Source organism: Solanum stenotomum, chromosome 6, assembly GCF_019186545.1.
Source record: "Solanum stenotomum isolate F172 chromosome 6, ASM1918654v1, whole genome shotgun sequence".
In the NCBI taxonomy this organism is placed as follows: Eukaryota; Viridiplantae; Streptophyta; class Magnoliopsida; order Solanales; family Solanaceae; genus Solanum; species Solanum stenotomum.
In genome coordinates this window covers 34,013,247-34,027,586 of record NC_064287.1, presented here as the reverse complement: position 1 = coordinate 34,027,586, position 14,340 = coordinate 34,013,247, and the positions used below count along the sequence as shown (strand labels likewise).

At 34.5% G+C, this 14,340-nt stretch overlaps 1 protein-coding gene across 1 annotated transcript; it reads left to right on the top strand.

The window, feature by feature from the left end:
* Positions 1-10,408: 10,408 nt before the first annotated feature.
* LOC125867634 (uncharacterized) lies at positions 10,409-12,549 on the top strand. Its single transcript, XM_049548192.1, is given in 4 exon segments — positions 10,409-11,922; positions 12,078-12,100; positions 12,102-12,216; positions 12,219-12,549. Coding segments are annotated over 4 exon segments (1,539 nt in total). The 5' UTR covers positions 10,409-10,583; the 3' UTR covers positions 12,281-12,549.
* Positions 12,550-14,340: the final 1,791 nt, after the last annotated feature.

Below are 14,340 nucleotides of genomic sequence, written 5' to 3'. Positions count from 1 at the left end.
TTTTTGTTGGCGTTAATACTTTGTAAATATGGATATATATGTAGCCTAGCCTTGCATGTCACTATATCAACTGTCAATGATATGTTTATGTTTATGTTTTCCAAATTATGTGCTTGAATTCCTCTCTATTAATGATGATACTACTTGGATGTACACATGATTGACATATGTTGCAACAACTTAAAACACATAAGTACTTTATAAAAGTCATAGGGAAGCCCAACCTCTAAAACTGACCCAATCTGCCCATTATGTCATTTCTAGAAGAGATGTATATAAATTAGGGTTTTCATTTTCATTTTCTTCCTCGCCGCTTAGGTTTCTCCGCTTCACTTTCTCTCTCTCTCTCTCTTTGCATGGATCTCGAATCTTTGGAGTGCATGGGATATAATGATGTTATTTATTTCATCAGTATTTCTGTTCTTTATTTTTTAACACACAACTAATTGATTGGGGTATAGTTTAACTCAAATAATAAATAATCTCAGTACTATCATGTACTTTCAAATCAATGAAATCATTAATTTTGTAATATAGCTGTTGGGTAAGAATGAATTTCATAAAGTATAACTCAGTACTAGAGATCTCATGAATGCGTTTTGTGTGTTTTTGTTACTTTTGATATAATGTCTAATGCAATATTGAATCGAATTTGTAATGACGAGAATAAACCCATGTTAGGTGTGCAAATCTGTTGCAGACATGGAGACTTACTTTCAATGCAAACTTCATGTCGAAGGACAATCCAAGTTGAAAATTTTGGTCTTATCCACGCTATCGTGTATGTACATTTCTACATCTTGGTCTGGAGATCAGTTGTTTGTCTTTATTTTTATTTTTGTTTAATTTAAATTTCTTTGTGGTGTATTTTAGAAGAATGCATGCAAATTATTTAGATGGAGGGATCGTAAAGATGTTCATATACGATCCAAGTTCCTTATTCTGAGATTGGCAAAGAGAATTAAGGAGTTGAAAATTGATGATGAAACTCATATTAAAAGAAATAACAAATGAGTGATGAAGGAGAAGAAGAAGACCAAATATTGTAACAACTGGAAGCCAATCTTCGTGTTGATTGTTGTGGTCTTTTTTCTATTTTTAATTATTACCAAGAAGAATATTGTGAAGGATGAAAAATTCTTATGTAGTTGTGTACAATTATTAAAATTATCATAGTTGTGGAAATAAATAAACATAGTTTTGCACTCCTGCTTCAACATTTTTACTCATTCTTAACATAACATAACATCATTAAGTTAATGTTGCAACATATGAGGCATATATTGCTACAGATGACTTATTTGTTGCTACAGATGCCTCAAATGCGGAAATATATGACCCTTATGTAGCAACGTTTGACAATTTGAGGCATATGTTGCTACAAATGACCCACGTATTGCTATAGATGACTTTTATGTTGCTACAGACGCTCAATATGTTGCAACATATGAGTCAAATATTGCAACATATGAGACATATGTTGCAACAGATGAATATGTGAGGCTATATATGAGTCAAATGTTGCAACATATCACCCATCTATTGTAACATGTGGCTTAAATGTTGCTACAAATGACTTATCTGCTGCTACAGATACCTCAAATATTGCAACATATCACCATTATATAGCAACATTTGATCATTTGAGGCATATGTTGCTACAAATGTCTCATGTATTGCTACATATGAGACATATGTTACTACAGATGTCTTATCTGTTGCTATAGATGCCTCAAATGTTGCAACATATCATTCTTATGTAGCAACATTTGATGAAGTAGTTGCTCTCAATATAACATCACATACTATGTACTTGCTCTCAATATAAGATAAGATAACATAACTGATAAAATAGAACATTATCATTAATTACAAACACATTGTCAAGGCTCCAAGATCCTAGATACTATCCAGCAGCCCAATTCTATTGCATTCGATCAATTGTATTGTCACACAACATGGTTTAGGGAGGTTGAATTACTGTGTTGGTAATAAAATGCTCAATAAATACAAGTGAATATGACCCGCACACGACTTTGGTTTTATTTTTAACCATGGGTTCCAATCGACCTTCAAATTTCCATGGTTCATTGATGAACTTATGTGGCAAATGCTTAATTATTCCACTTTGCTTTAACAATCTTGGCAGCAACTCGAACACAAGTTGTATGGATATAAAAAACTTGGCATGTTTCATGCCTATCTAGTTGCAGTCATAAATATTCATGCAACCCTCGTGCAAGAGGATCTCAAGAGTCACAAAATGAGCATTGTTCATGTTCATGACTACCAAAATTCTTTTTGCACCAATCCAATCCATGCCTCCAGGATATAGTCTGATGTAGTCAATCATATCGTCATTCCATACAAACTCATTAATTAACCGTGTAAAGCTTCTGCCACCAACTTTTGTTGCCTCTTCGCTGATATTGAACCTTTGTTTGAAGTTGGTATAGAAGTTGAGATCAATGATTCTATCCGTGGAATCATAGTACTCAGGGTATCTCAAATGTCTCTCCCACATGAGGCTAAGAATTTCATCAATATACTGAAATAAAAAATAATATTAAAGAGTAAAGAAAAGTAATGATTGAAAAGATAAAAAAACAAACATTATAAATTGAAGTTTAGTAGAGAAAAATTACCTAGTGTTTCCACCAAATATTCATGATTGTCATGGTCCTGAAATCATTTCCACTAAAATAATGCATGTTGTATTGTACACACAGATCCTTTACTCTCATTAGTTCCAACTGTTTGTTCTTTTGAGCTATAGGCACTTGTTTATAAAGATTCATTTGCTTGACCTCTAACAGTTTCTCTCCTACGACTATTGGCAATCCTCTAAATATTTTCTTCTTCAAATTTTGTATTGCCTTGATAAATAATTTTTTCTCCTCTTGGCCTGTGGAGTATATGAATCCCAAACATTCTTTGATGGAATGACCTTGACCACCTCTTTTTTTTTAAATTCATTCACAGCCTGACTCAATGTTTGAAGATACATGATAAAATCTTCATCATGTTTCTTACACTTCTCACTTAAAAAGCCAAATCATTGACTACAAGAGGTAGCCCCAACACTTAACTAACTGATCTTCAACTCTTGCTTTTTTTATGGTTGTTGCTCCAAGCAATTCCCTTTTAACTATATCCACTACATGATCAAATAAGGTTTCAACCAACCTTAGAGTAATCAGAGATGACATTTGCAATTTCTTTTTTGTTAGGGCAAGTCATGGATGCACAGCCTAAAATTATAAAAATGAGTTATCTGTAGGAATATTTGGGTCAGATATTGTAACATATATGCCATATGTTGCTATAAATGAGTGATATGTTGCAACATATGGGCATCTATAGCAATATTTATATCATATGTTGCAACAAATGGATCATCTGTAGCAATATACGAGTCATCTATATCAACATTTGGGTCACATATTGCTATAGATAGGTGATATGTTTCAATATATGAGTCATCTATAGCAACATTTGGGTCACATGTTGTTACAGATGTGTCACATGTTGCTATAGATGGGTGATATATTGCAACATATGGGGCATTTGCAGCAACAAATGACTTATTTGTAGCAACATATGCCTCATCTGTAACAATATTTGACACATATGACAATTTGAAATTTGTAATATAAAAACTTACCGCATAATCAGGAGGGTTAAAAAGATCTAGAGAATTTTTGACATTTTTTGCTGTCAACCATCTCAATATCCTTGGAGATGAAATCTCTTCTTTTGCAGTTACTTGACGCTTCAAATGAGGAATGGCTTCAAATGTGCAAGCCTATAAAAAGGAAAACATGTCACAAATTAAATGTTGAATTATTCAATAAAATTTAAAAAAGATTAAGAACATTTATGTTTACCATGAAAGCTTATGGACAGCCAAATAAGTTATTGATTTTTGGAGATAAGGGATCCAACAAGTATTTGACAGTTAATTCGTAGCTGTCATGACCCCAAAGATAGTTGTTGAAAGCCTCAATATCCTTAGAAAACGTTACATAATTAAGGGGTATGTTGTTGACATCTTTGGACAGAAGTACATTATGTACAAACCAAAGTAAGCACAATGACTCCTTGTGGTTCCTTGATGTATCCTTGTCATTCAACAAAGCTACCAATTTGGGATTTTTGAAGCTTGGGCCAACAAGGGACACCAAATCCTACTCCTCAATTGACTGTTCCTTACTTGTTTGTGCTTCTCCTCCTTTCTTTCGTCTTTGTGGTTGTTTTTTGGCTGTGAAAACATGGATTGACTCAGAAGGAGAATGACATTTTAACCCTATAACTATGTCAAACTCTTTTTTGCCAAAGAAGAGTGACATGCCACAATAATTAATTAACACCTCATCCTTCTTTTAATTATTCTCAAAAATGAACCTTCTTTTCAGAAGTTCATAGACCATAGTCATTTGAAAACGTGCATTGTTTTGTTCTGGCAAATCAAGTTATTGACCAAAATAACTATTCCTAAAAAAAATCTTCCAAAGAATTCTCCCAGAGTATGGTCCTGAAGGAATCGAAAGGTTTTTCCATGGATGACCTTATAATGCTATCACCAGTAGCATTAGGCTGGAAATGGACAGGAAAAGTGTGTGCATTGACAATTTTGATCCCATCATCCTCAACTTCATTTATTTTTTCTCCTTCTTCCTCAAATTCAATTTTTTCCTTCTTCTTCCTCAACTTCTTTATTTTTTCTTTTATCTTCGTCAACTTCATTTATTTTTTCTTCTTCCTCCTTAACAACTTCTTTATTTTTTCCTTTATCTTCCTCAACTTCATTTTTTTTCCTTCTTCTTCCTCAACTTCTTTTTTGTTCTCTTCTTCTTCCTCAACTTCATTTTTTTCCCTTCTTCTTCCTCAACCTCACTTTTTTCTTCTTCTCTTTCTCCATCATCATCAAATTCATTTTTTTTCTTCTTCTCTTTCTGTATATTCTTTTTGAGAAAATTATGGTTCTACTTGAGAAGAAGAAACTACTTTAGATGCAAGTTCTTCTAAAAGAGTGGAAGTGAAATTTCCATTCTTCTTCCTACAAGTTTTAGTCCCAGACCTCTTCTGAATATTTGTGTCAGTTTTTTCATTTGTTAATATAATTTTTATTTTGACATGAGGCATTATATTTGTATCCTGCAACCACAAAATCAAATATTTCTTAACAAAAATAACAATCAAACACAACAACACAACACACAACACACAACAACACAAACAACAAATACAATTCAATACCACACATGAACCAACCAACAAACTACAAAACCCTAACCAACCAACTACAAATTAAGCTTTTTGAAATAAGATAATATTTCAAAAGGAGTAACAACCAACCAAACCAACCATCCTACAAACAAATAAGTGATAAACCACTAAAAACGTCCTCATTTAATATATATCAGTAAGTAGTTCAAAATCCTAATTAAATTTTACCTGAGAAGATATCAACGATAAATTAGGAATGATGAGGGCAACGACGACTTGTTCTAGAAAATATCGCAATAGAATACACTAATGTTGTAGAAAATATCACAACAACAACTGGATCTGTGAAGAGATGAGATCAAAGGAAAGAAGAGAAAAGAAAATGAAAATTAGTAAAAATAAATTAAATTTGAAATATGAAACGACCTTTTATTGAGGAGAGAGGGAAAAGGAAGGACGAATCATTTTCAACTTCTTTTTTTTTGAATTTTGACAATATAATGTTGCAACATATGACAACTAAAAGTGACATATGTTGCCACATATATCCTTTCTGTTGGGGTACATGCAGATAATTATATGGATTTTTTTTTACAACAAAGGTTATATATGTTGCCACATATCACCTTTCTGTTGGGGCACATGCAGAAAATTATATGGTTTTTTTTACAACAAACGCTATATGTGTTGCCACAGATACCACATTTCTTCCTTTCCAATATAATTGACATTTGTTCCAATACAATAAAATTAATAATAATAATCATTAATATTAATATTATCAGCAAAAAAGAACACTTCACTAGTTGTTTTTTACAACTTATCAACAAAAAAATTATTCACAATGGTATACATAACCATCAAAACTATATCTAATCAATGGTGGTAACCACAACATTTTCATCTATGAACTTTGATTTTTTAGGTCTAGGACTCTGTGGGTCTTCATTGTTACTAACATAGCCACTCCGAGCCCTTAAAACCCCATAGGAGTGAAGCGTATCTCGTGCGAAAGGTTTGAGAATAATTCCATAAGATGGTACTTGTAGTCCATCACTCTAAAACTCAGCGTATGTAGCAACAAAAAGTCCACAATCTCTGATCGGTATATCATCAATTAGAAAATAGTCCAAATACATAAACAGATCCCTAAACTTGTTGGGTTTTCCCTCAGGTACCTCAACTACGCCATTTTCCTATTGAATCATTGAACCACCCATAATTTATTTCTTTTAAACACCGTTGGCTAATGTGGAACCAAACGTGATCTCACGTCGTTTGAGCGCGTGAAGACGCTTTAAAGTCGCTGATTTGGATCCTGCACCACCCACCAACGATCTTCTTCCCCCTTTTAACCCTAATTTCTCCCCTTCTTCTCTTATTTCTCCTCTTTTGTTTCTCTTCATCATTATTTCTCCTCTTTAGCTCATTAGTTTTCTTCATTGATTTCTTCTTAATCATCAAGTTCCAATGTCGAAGTTATCTTCTTCATCGATTTCTTCTTCTTCAACTGCAAATGTGCTATCGGGTTCACTCTCCTAAAACGCAAGAAAACAATTAGAAATAATATTTTTTTCTTTTTCTTTCCAACTTATATAGATAAATTAATAAATAATAATAATTAATATAAAAAATAAAAAATAGAAAGGAAGGAACATCTTTCTCATCTTCCTCTGCAACTATTCCATTTCTCTTTACACACCCCACCCCCTCCACCTCTCCCTCACTTTCTTTAATTTGTCTACTGCTCTTTCGTTCTATTTTTTTTATTTTATGTAGATCAGATTAAAGTCTGAAATATTTTGGTGAAGCTCTATTATTTTCGATAAAAATAATATTTCGGCGAAGCTTCATTATTTTTGATGAAAATAATATTTCGACGAATTGGGAGAAAATGAAGGGGCTTTAGTTTTTAGGTTTGAGGATTGAATATGTGGCGCTGACGTGTAATTGGGTTGAAGAATGATTGGTTGGAATTTCCACGTGGGGAAGGTTGATCTCACGCGCACAATCACCAAAAAAAATTTGTTGAAGTTTGGTTCCACATTAGTCAACGGTGTTTAAAAGGAACAAATTATGGGTGGTTCAATGAGTTAATAGGAAAATAGCATAGTTGAGGTACCTGAGGGGAAAAACCCAACAAATTTAGGGATCTGTTTATGTATTTAATAAACCTAATAACATCACATTTCAATAATGGTAAGATAAAAAAATAATGTGATACTTACAGACTATTTCTTGTATGTTGGGCATTACCAGTAACATGTATGACTTCGAATGGGTGAGATTCGTTCTTTCCTTGGTATGATTCAAGAACAGACCAGTGGGTTCAGGCTTTTTGCTCAAAAAATCTACTGGATTCAAGGTACTTTGGCAACATTGTAGACAACTTTTGAATCTCGGTGCACAATTTTCTATTAGTCCTAGATGAGGACATCGAATCATACACCTTTATGCATTGTTCCTTCAATACAATGACTGCCAAGATCCAATGAAACTCCCCATTAGTATTTACAGAGACATAAACCTCATGTGTGAGGTGCCAAGGCAGTCCAACAGGTAAACAAAACCCTTTGATAGTACCAATGGTTTTATACTCATTTTTAGGAACAACACTGGCATTGTCAATGTATGTTTTAAAAAAACAAATAGTAGTGGTATATCGAGGGGAAAAACCCAACAAATTTAGGGATCTGTTTATGTATTTAATAAACCTAATAACATCACATTTCAATAGTGGTAAGATAAAAAAATAATGTGATACTTACAGACTATTTCTTGTATGTTGCGCATTACCAGTAACATGTATGACTTCGAATGGGTGAGATTTGTTCTTTCCTTGGTATGATTCAAGAACAGACCAGTTGGTTCGGGCTTTTTGCTCAAAAAATCTGCTGGATTCAAGGTACTTTGGCAACATTGTAGACAACTTTTGAATCTCGGCGCACAATTTTCTATTAGTCTAGATGAGAACATCGAATCATACACCTTTATGCATTGTTCCTTCAATACAATGACTGTCAAGATCCAATGAAACTCCCCATTACAATTTACAGAGACATAAACCTCATATGTGAGGTGCCAAGGCAGTCCAACAGGTAAACAAAACCCTTTGATAGTGCCAATGATTTTATACTCATTTTCAGGAACAACACTGGCATTGTCAATGTATGTTTTAAAAAAACAAATAGTAATGGTATATCGATATTTAGAATGACTCGGTTGCTTTGGCTTCTTTCGCAAATAGTTTAAAATGACATCCACATGCTGCACAGATGCATCAACAAGTGTATTTTTGTATCAATTATTTGTATGTATTCATGACTTAATCAAAACATAAAAGTGGGCATATATTTACCTCATGAGTCCAACACTCATTGGGTTGAGACATTACGTAAAACCAGTCCTTCTTTTGGAAATACAACTACAAAATCAAGTTGTTTGAACTCAAGATTCGAGCAACTAGCTAAGTAGTTATCGTCCTTATCTCTTATGCAATTGTGTAATTATTTAGTGGACAACATGAAGAAATACTAATAATAGTTGAACAACTTTACTTTTTTGCCTGATGCTTGTAAAGACCCACATTTATCCGTTGCGAGAAGGATGAAATTAGTTCAGTTGGACCTTCACCGTTAATGTTAAAACCTTCAAATGGATATACTTGTTGCTTCACATCACAACTGAAGACTTTCTTATCTTTTTCTCTTTCTCTTTCTGCTTCTGCTTCTCCTTCTCCTTCTCTTTCTCCTTGCCTTTTGGGGTTGAGTGTGGTGATACTAGAGCAGTAGTCATTGATTTTTTTCTTTTACTAATTATAGATAGTGATTGGGAAATATATTTTTTCAACCTCCTACACTTCAAAGGTTGTGAAATCTTCTTGGATATATAGACATCAATATTATAAGTCATTTTCTTAAAAATATTAGTGAGTTCTTTAACACGACTAATGAAATAATTATGTTGCTGCACACATTCTTCGCATAGACAAAAGGAGCATTTGATGTTAGAATAGGAAGCAACACCAACAAAAGATTGAGATGTTGCCATAAATGAAGCTTCTTGTGTCATTTGATCTACAAGGTAAATAAAAAAAGGTCGAGACTTTACAATTGATTATAAAATAATAAGGGGTAGCAATTTATACTTATGTTGACACAGTTGGACATTTTGTTGCCACAAATGGACATTATGTTGCCACAGATAAATCTTATGTTGCCATAGATGAATCTTCTGTTGCCACATATCTTCTGTTACTACAGATGCACATTTATTGCCGTAACACATAGGTGAGATGTTCTAACATATGACAACTTTGTTGGAATATGTACCAACATATCACTAAAATGTTGTAACATACAACACATCTTTCAACAAATGAAATATATGTTGGACAATTGAATAAGACTATATTTCTAAAATCATATGAACAAAATGGTCACAAAAAGAACAATAAAAACAACAAAAAATGACTTTTCATTGAATGTTAACAATACATATACATTTCCTCAGAATTAGGGCTCTTTTGGGTTTGTTGATTTTTCTTTCAAAAATAATAAATAATAGGTACCATTACACCATTATTCAATTCTCACATCTATAGAACGATTTATTGTTCATTAACCCAAGAAAAAAACTTAGTATTGTTCGAAAATTGTAAAATCTTTCAAAAAAAAGACTTACCCATTTTAAGTCGAACATGATCCTCAGTTCAGAAAGAGGAGAGAGTCACGACCGGAGATGATGAGAAAGATAAAATAATGGGGAGAATATTTGTTTTGATAGTCGGATTTTTGAATTTTCTAAGGAAGAAGAAGAAGAGAAGAGAGAACGTTGGGAGAAGAAGAAGAAGAGAAAATTATATTTTCTTTTACTTTTTTTTTAAATGGTTTGAATAGAATTATAAAAGTTGAAAAATGAAGTGTTTTTTTTTTTTTTTATATTTTCTGAAAGATTAGAAAGTTTTGAAAATGTTAGTTTGATCCTAGATTTACTTAATTACATTTAAAGTGCATTTGACCATTTCTTGGTCAAAGTGTCACCAAAACAAAAAATCCAAACTTAATTGAAACCTTTCATTTAATTTCCCGTATCCATGCCCACCCCTATTTGGCATGGAAATGAAATGCTACATCTGCCATAATTTGAAAGTGAAGGGATCAGTATTGAACATTGGTGAACCTCAAGGGTGTAAGCGATAACATAGCTCGAAAACTATCAACTCCTCTCACTGCCCCTCTTTTCGAGAGCAGCAGATAAACCCTCCTAAAATCCTTGAGGTGAACAGCGTCAGTTTCAAGTCCTGCTCGCAGCCATTGATCTTCTCTCTGAAGGTTTCTTCACAATTTTCCATTATGCTAAAACAGTTTCATACTCCCAGATCTTTAGTCCTTTTCTGCACTACTAAACCCCTTTGGAACTTAGAAATATCTATGAATTTTTCATGTGGGTTTCGCCCGAAATCTCACCAACATTCAATTACTGTTAGAAGTTTTTCAACGAAAATTGCAGAGGGTAGTGAAAAGAGTCTTCCTTGGCTTGGAAAAGATAAAGTGAAACAAACTAAAAGACCTGAAAAGGTGGTTGTAAACAGGTCTTCTTGGGGGGAATCGGCTGACAAGTTGTTTAAAGGTGCAGAGAAAAGTGTAGAACTTAAGAGATATGAGGATAGACGAGACAATTATAAGAGCACAGCTAATAGTGGAGAAGATGATGATGGAGGGGAAATGGATGATCCGAGATGGGATAAGATTAAGAGCAGGTTCAGTCGGATTAAGGTAAGACCGGGGTCTGATAGGCCAGAGGTTAGAAGGTGGAACAATCAAGATAGTTGGGGTAAAAAGACATGGAAAGAGGCGTCTGAATCAACCCTACCGAGAATGATAGGCGAGGGGGTTTATGGTGTTGGCCCTGTTTTAGCTGCATTGTCAGCTGGAAGAAGAGAATTTTATGGTCTCTATATTCAGGATGGGTTGGATCTGAGTGGAAATAACAGGAAGAAGAAGGATAAGAAAGGGTTTGAGAGAGTTTTGAGGACAGCGGAGAAAGTTGGATTAAGTATAAAGGAAGTATCTAAACATGACCTCAATATGATTAGTGATAACAGGCCTCATCAGGGACTGGTCCTTGATACTTCTCCATTGGAAATGGTTGGTATCAAGGAATTGGAACCTGTTTCAATTGAGGAAGATACCACTCCTCTTTGGGTTGCTTTGGATGAGGTTACTGATCCTCAGAATTTGGGTGCAATTATACGGTCTGCTTATTTTTTCGGAGCTTCTGGGATTGTTTTGTGTGCTAAGAACTCTGCTCCATTGAGTGGGGTAGTGAGCAAAGCAAGTGCCGGCTCACTTGAATTAATGGAGCTGAGGTCTTGCAAGAATATGATGCAATTCCTAACGTCTTCGGCAGAAAATGGATGGCGGGTCCTAGGTGGTTCTGTTTCTTCAAGAGCTGTTCCGTTGCATGAGATTGTGCCTGGTGCTCCTACAATACTTGTTTTGGGAAGTGAAGGGACTGGTCTGAGACCATTGGTGGAGAGGTCATGTACTGAATTAGTTAGAATTCCGGGAAATATCCCTTTGGATATAATCGCTGCAGAAGATGAGGATGCTGAGAGTGATAATAGTATTTTAGGTCAGAACTTTAGATCCTTTATGGCTGTGGAAAGCTTGAATGTAAGTGTTGCAGCAGGTGTGCTTCTTCATCACTTGATTGGTAGCAAAAACAACTAACAACAAAAGCAAGCTTATGTAATTTTGATTTTTTCAGTGATATTCATTTGCATTTTCTTGGCCTTCTTTCTGTGCTATAACAAGGAATATTTTACAACACTTTTCTTTCGGAAGTACGCATACAGACATTTGGTGATTTTTCTGTAATGGATTGGCTTTGTTGGCATTGCATCTCAAATTGCTCTGTCCGAAATTGTTAAGGTTTTGTTGAACTTAGTTCAGCTTGTGATATTTCTATGCAAGGATTTGGTTGTTCTGGAGTTACCTTTGCAGGATGGGTAGGTTCGACAGAACTTGTTGAAATTGACTATGCATGAATGCATAAGTTATGTCAGATCAACTAGAGGACAGCCATTGCGAAGCTTGTTTGCAGGTTCTAAATGAAATTGCTTAGATAAATGTAGGTATTACTTTTTAGGAGAATTTGAACTGCTTAACACTACAATAAGGATAAAGGTTTTATGATGTTTGTTGTGGGATAGTAGCAGGGCTTATCCTTTTCTTCTTCTTTTATTTTTCAGTTGACTTCATTGTTACCTAGGGATTTTTAGTTTACTCTTAAGAGTCATGCCCTGGTTCTGGAATAACTAGAAGTTTGACAACAGACACATAATGAGCCCGGTTGAGTATTTTCTCGTGATTATAAAATGCTACAACCATGGATTTGAAGATAAAAGATCTTCAAATACTCTGGTGAGACTGTCAGTCATGTGCTTTTCTTCATATTATTGCCTGGAGTTTTCATGATTCCAAGGAGAATGGAAGATGCTCTTTTCAGGATTCCTTTGAAATATTGAATAGTTGTTCCTTCTCATGCACTTTTCTCAATTATCTGTTTTCAGCCCCCAGAATTCTGATCTTATCTCCTCCTTTTTCAATTAATGTTAAAAGATTTATCTGGTCCCAAACAGAGGCTAAAACCAATATTAGCAATACCTTCACCAAAGAAACAAAGTCGTCAAACGATCACCGAAATTGGAAGAGCAAGACATTTCATTGTATGATGTACCATGTCCTAACTCTGTCGTTTATTACAGCTCACTTTTGCACCCAAAGAGGTGGCCTAGTGGTCAATGAAGTGAACTGAGAATCATGAGGTTCTAGATCTGATAGATAGTTTCCTTTTTCATATGTCCAAGCCTTGGTGAGCAGAGTTACCTCGTACCTATGCTGGTGGGAGATAGTAGGTTCTTCGTGTAATTAGTGCATGCAAGCTGGATAGTGATACATATCCACTATACTAAGGAATGCACAGAAACTTATGTGCAAGGTGTGTCTTCAAAGTGTTTGCATAACAACACTTTGTATTGTAAATGGCCGCTGTGCATGTAAACCGGCTCATATACCAATGTGATCTGGAAAAAAGAACTTCCCTTGAGTGACATCATAGAAAAATGTTATAGTGGTAACATTCATGGAGGTTTTCCTTTGCAGTGTAACAAATAACATATAGTTCTCCATAGTTATTAAGAAATGAATGAAACCTGGAAATGAATCATTTCTATATATTCATATAAAACATTTTCTTTCGTACCAAATGCATCTTGGATTCTTGTTTGATTCCTCCAAAAGCGACCTCGTCTTGTTTGCATTTGTGAAGTTACTGCATTTATTTCTTGTTTCATTTTAGGTGCTCAGATGCTGCAAACACGCAACAGCCCTTACTCAATTACTAGACAACAATTAAAACAGGATGATTGCAATGGCAGAACATAAGGTAACAGATTTAGAAGATCAATAGATATTTATAAGAAACACCTCCATTATTGTATACTTTCAACTGTGAACATACAATTGCAGGTTAAAAAAGGAGGAAAAACACTCAAATTGTGCTGCTTTTGCTTCCCTTAAATTGATGCCGAAACCTGACTATGCTGGGACATTATAGGGAGGTTCCTGTCCATATCCACACTAGTCTTTGGGCATCCATATCTATTATTCGTTATTTCTTGACTTTATCATTGAAAATCATTAATATAAGACAACTTGGACATTGTTTGTGATTTCAAATGATCAATTGTGACAACTTAAACAACAGTGCTACTAATGTCATAATTGTTAGGAGCTTCTGAATTTTGAAGAATGTCAAAGTGCATAGAACAGGTCGTGCCAACGTGATACAAAGTGTCTTATCGAAAACGAGTAGAAGAAGGAGTTCACGATTAAGGAAAACTACGTGTAAGTTTTTCTGTGAAAGAAGCCGAGTACAAATAGGAGTCCAAGTCGAGTTCGAGTTGAACAAGGCTTTAGGCGGTGAAGACAAGTTCGAGTTGAACAAGACTTTGAGGAAGCGTGATCTATAAATAGGGCATGGTTTCTTAGAGAAAGTTGTGCATTTACATTGAGAGAAAATCAAAGCACGATCAAGAGTTTTGTG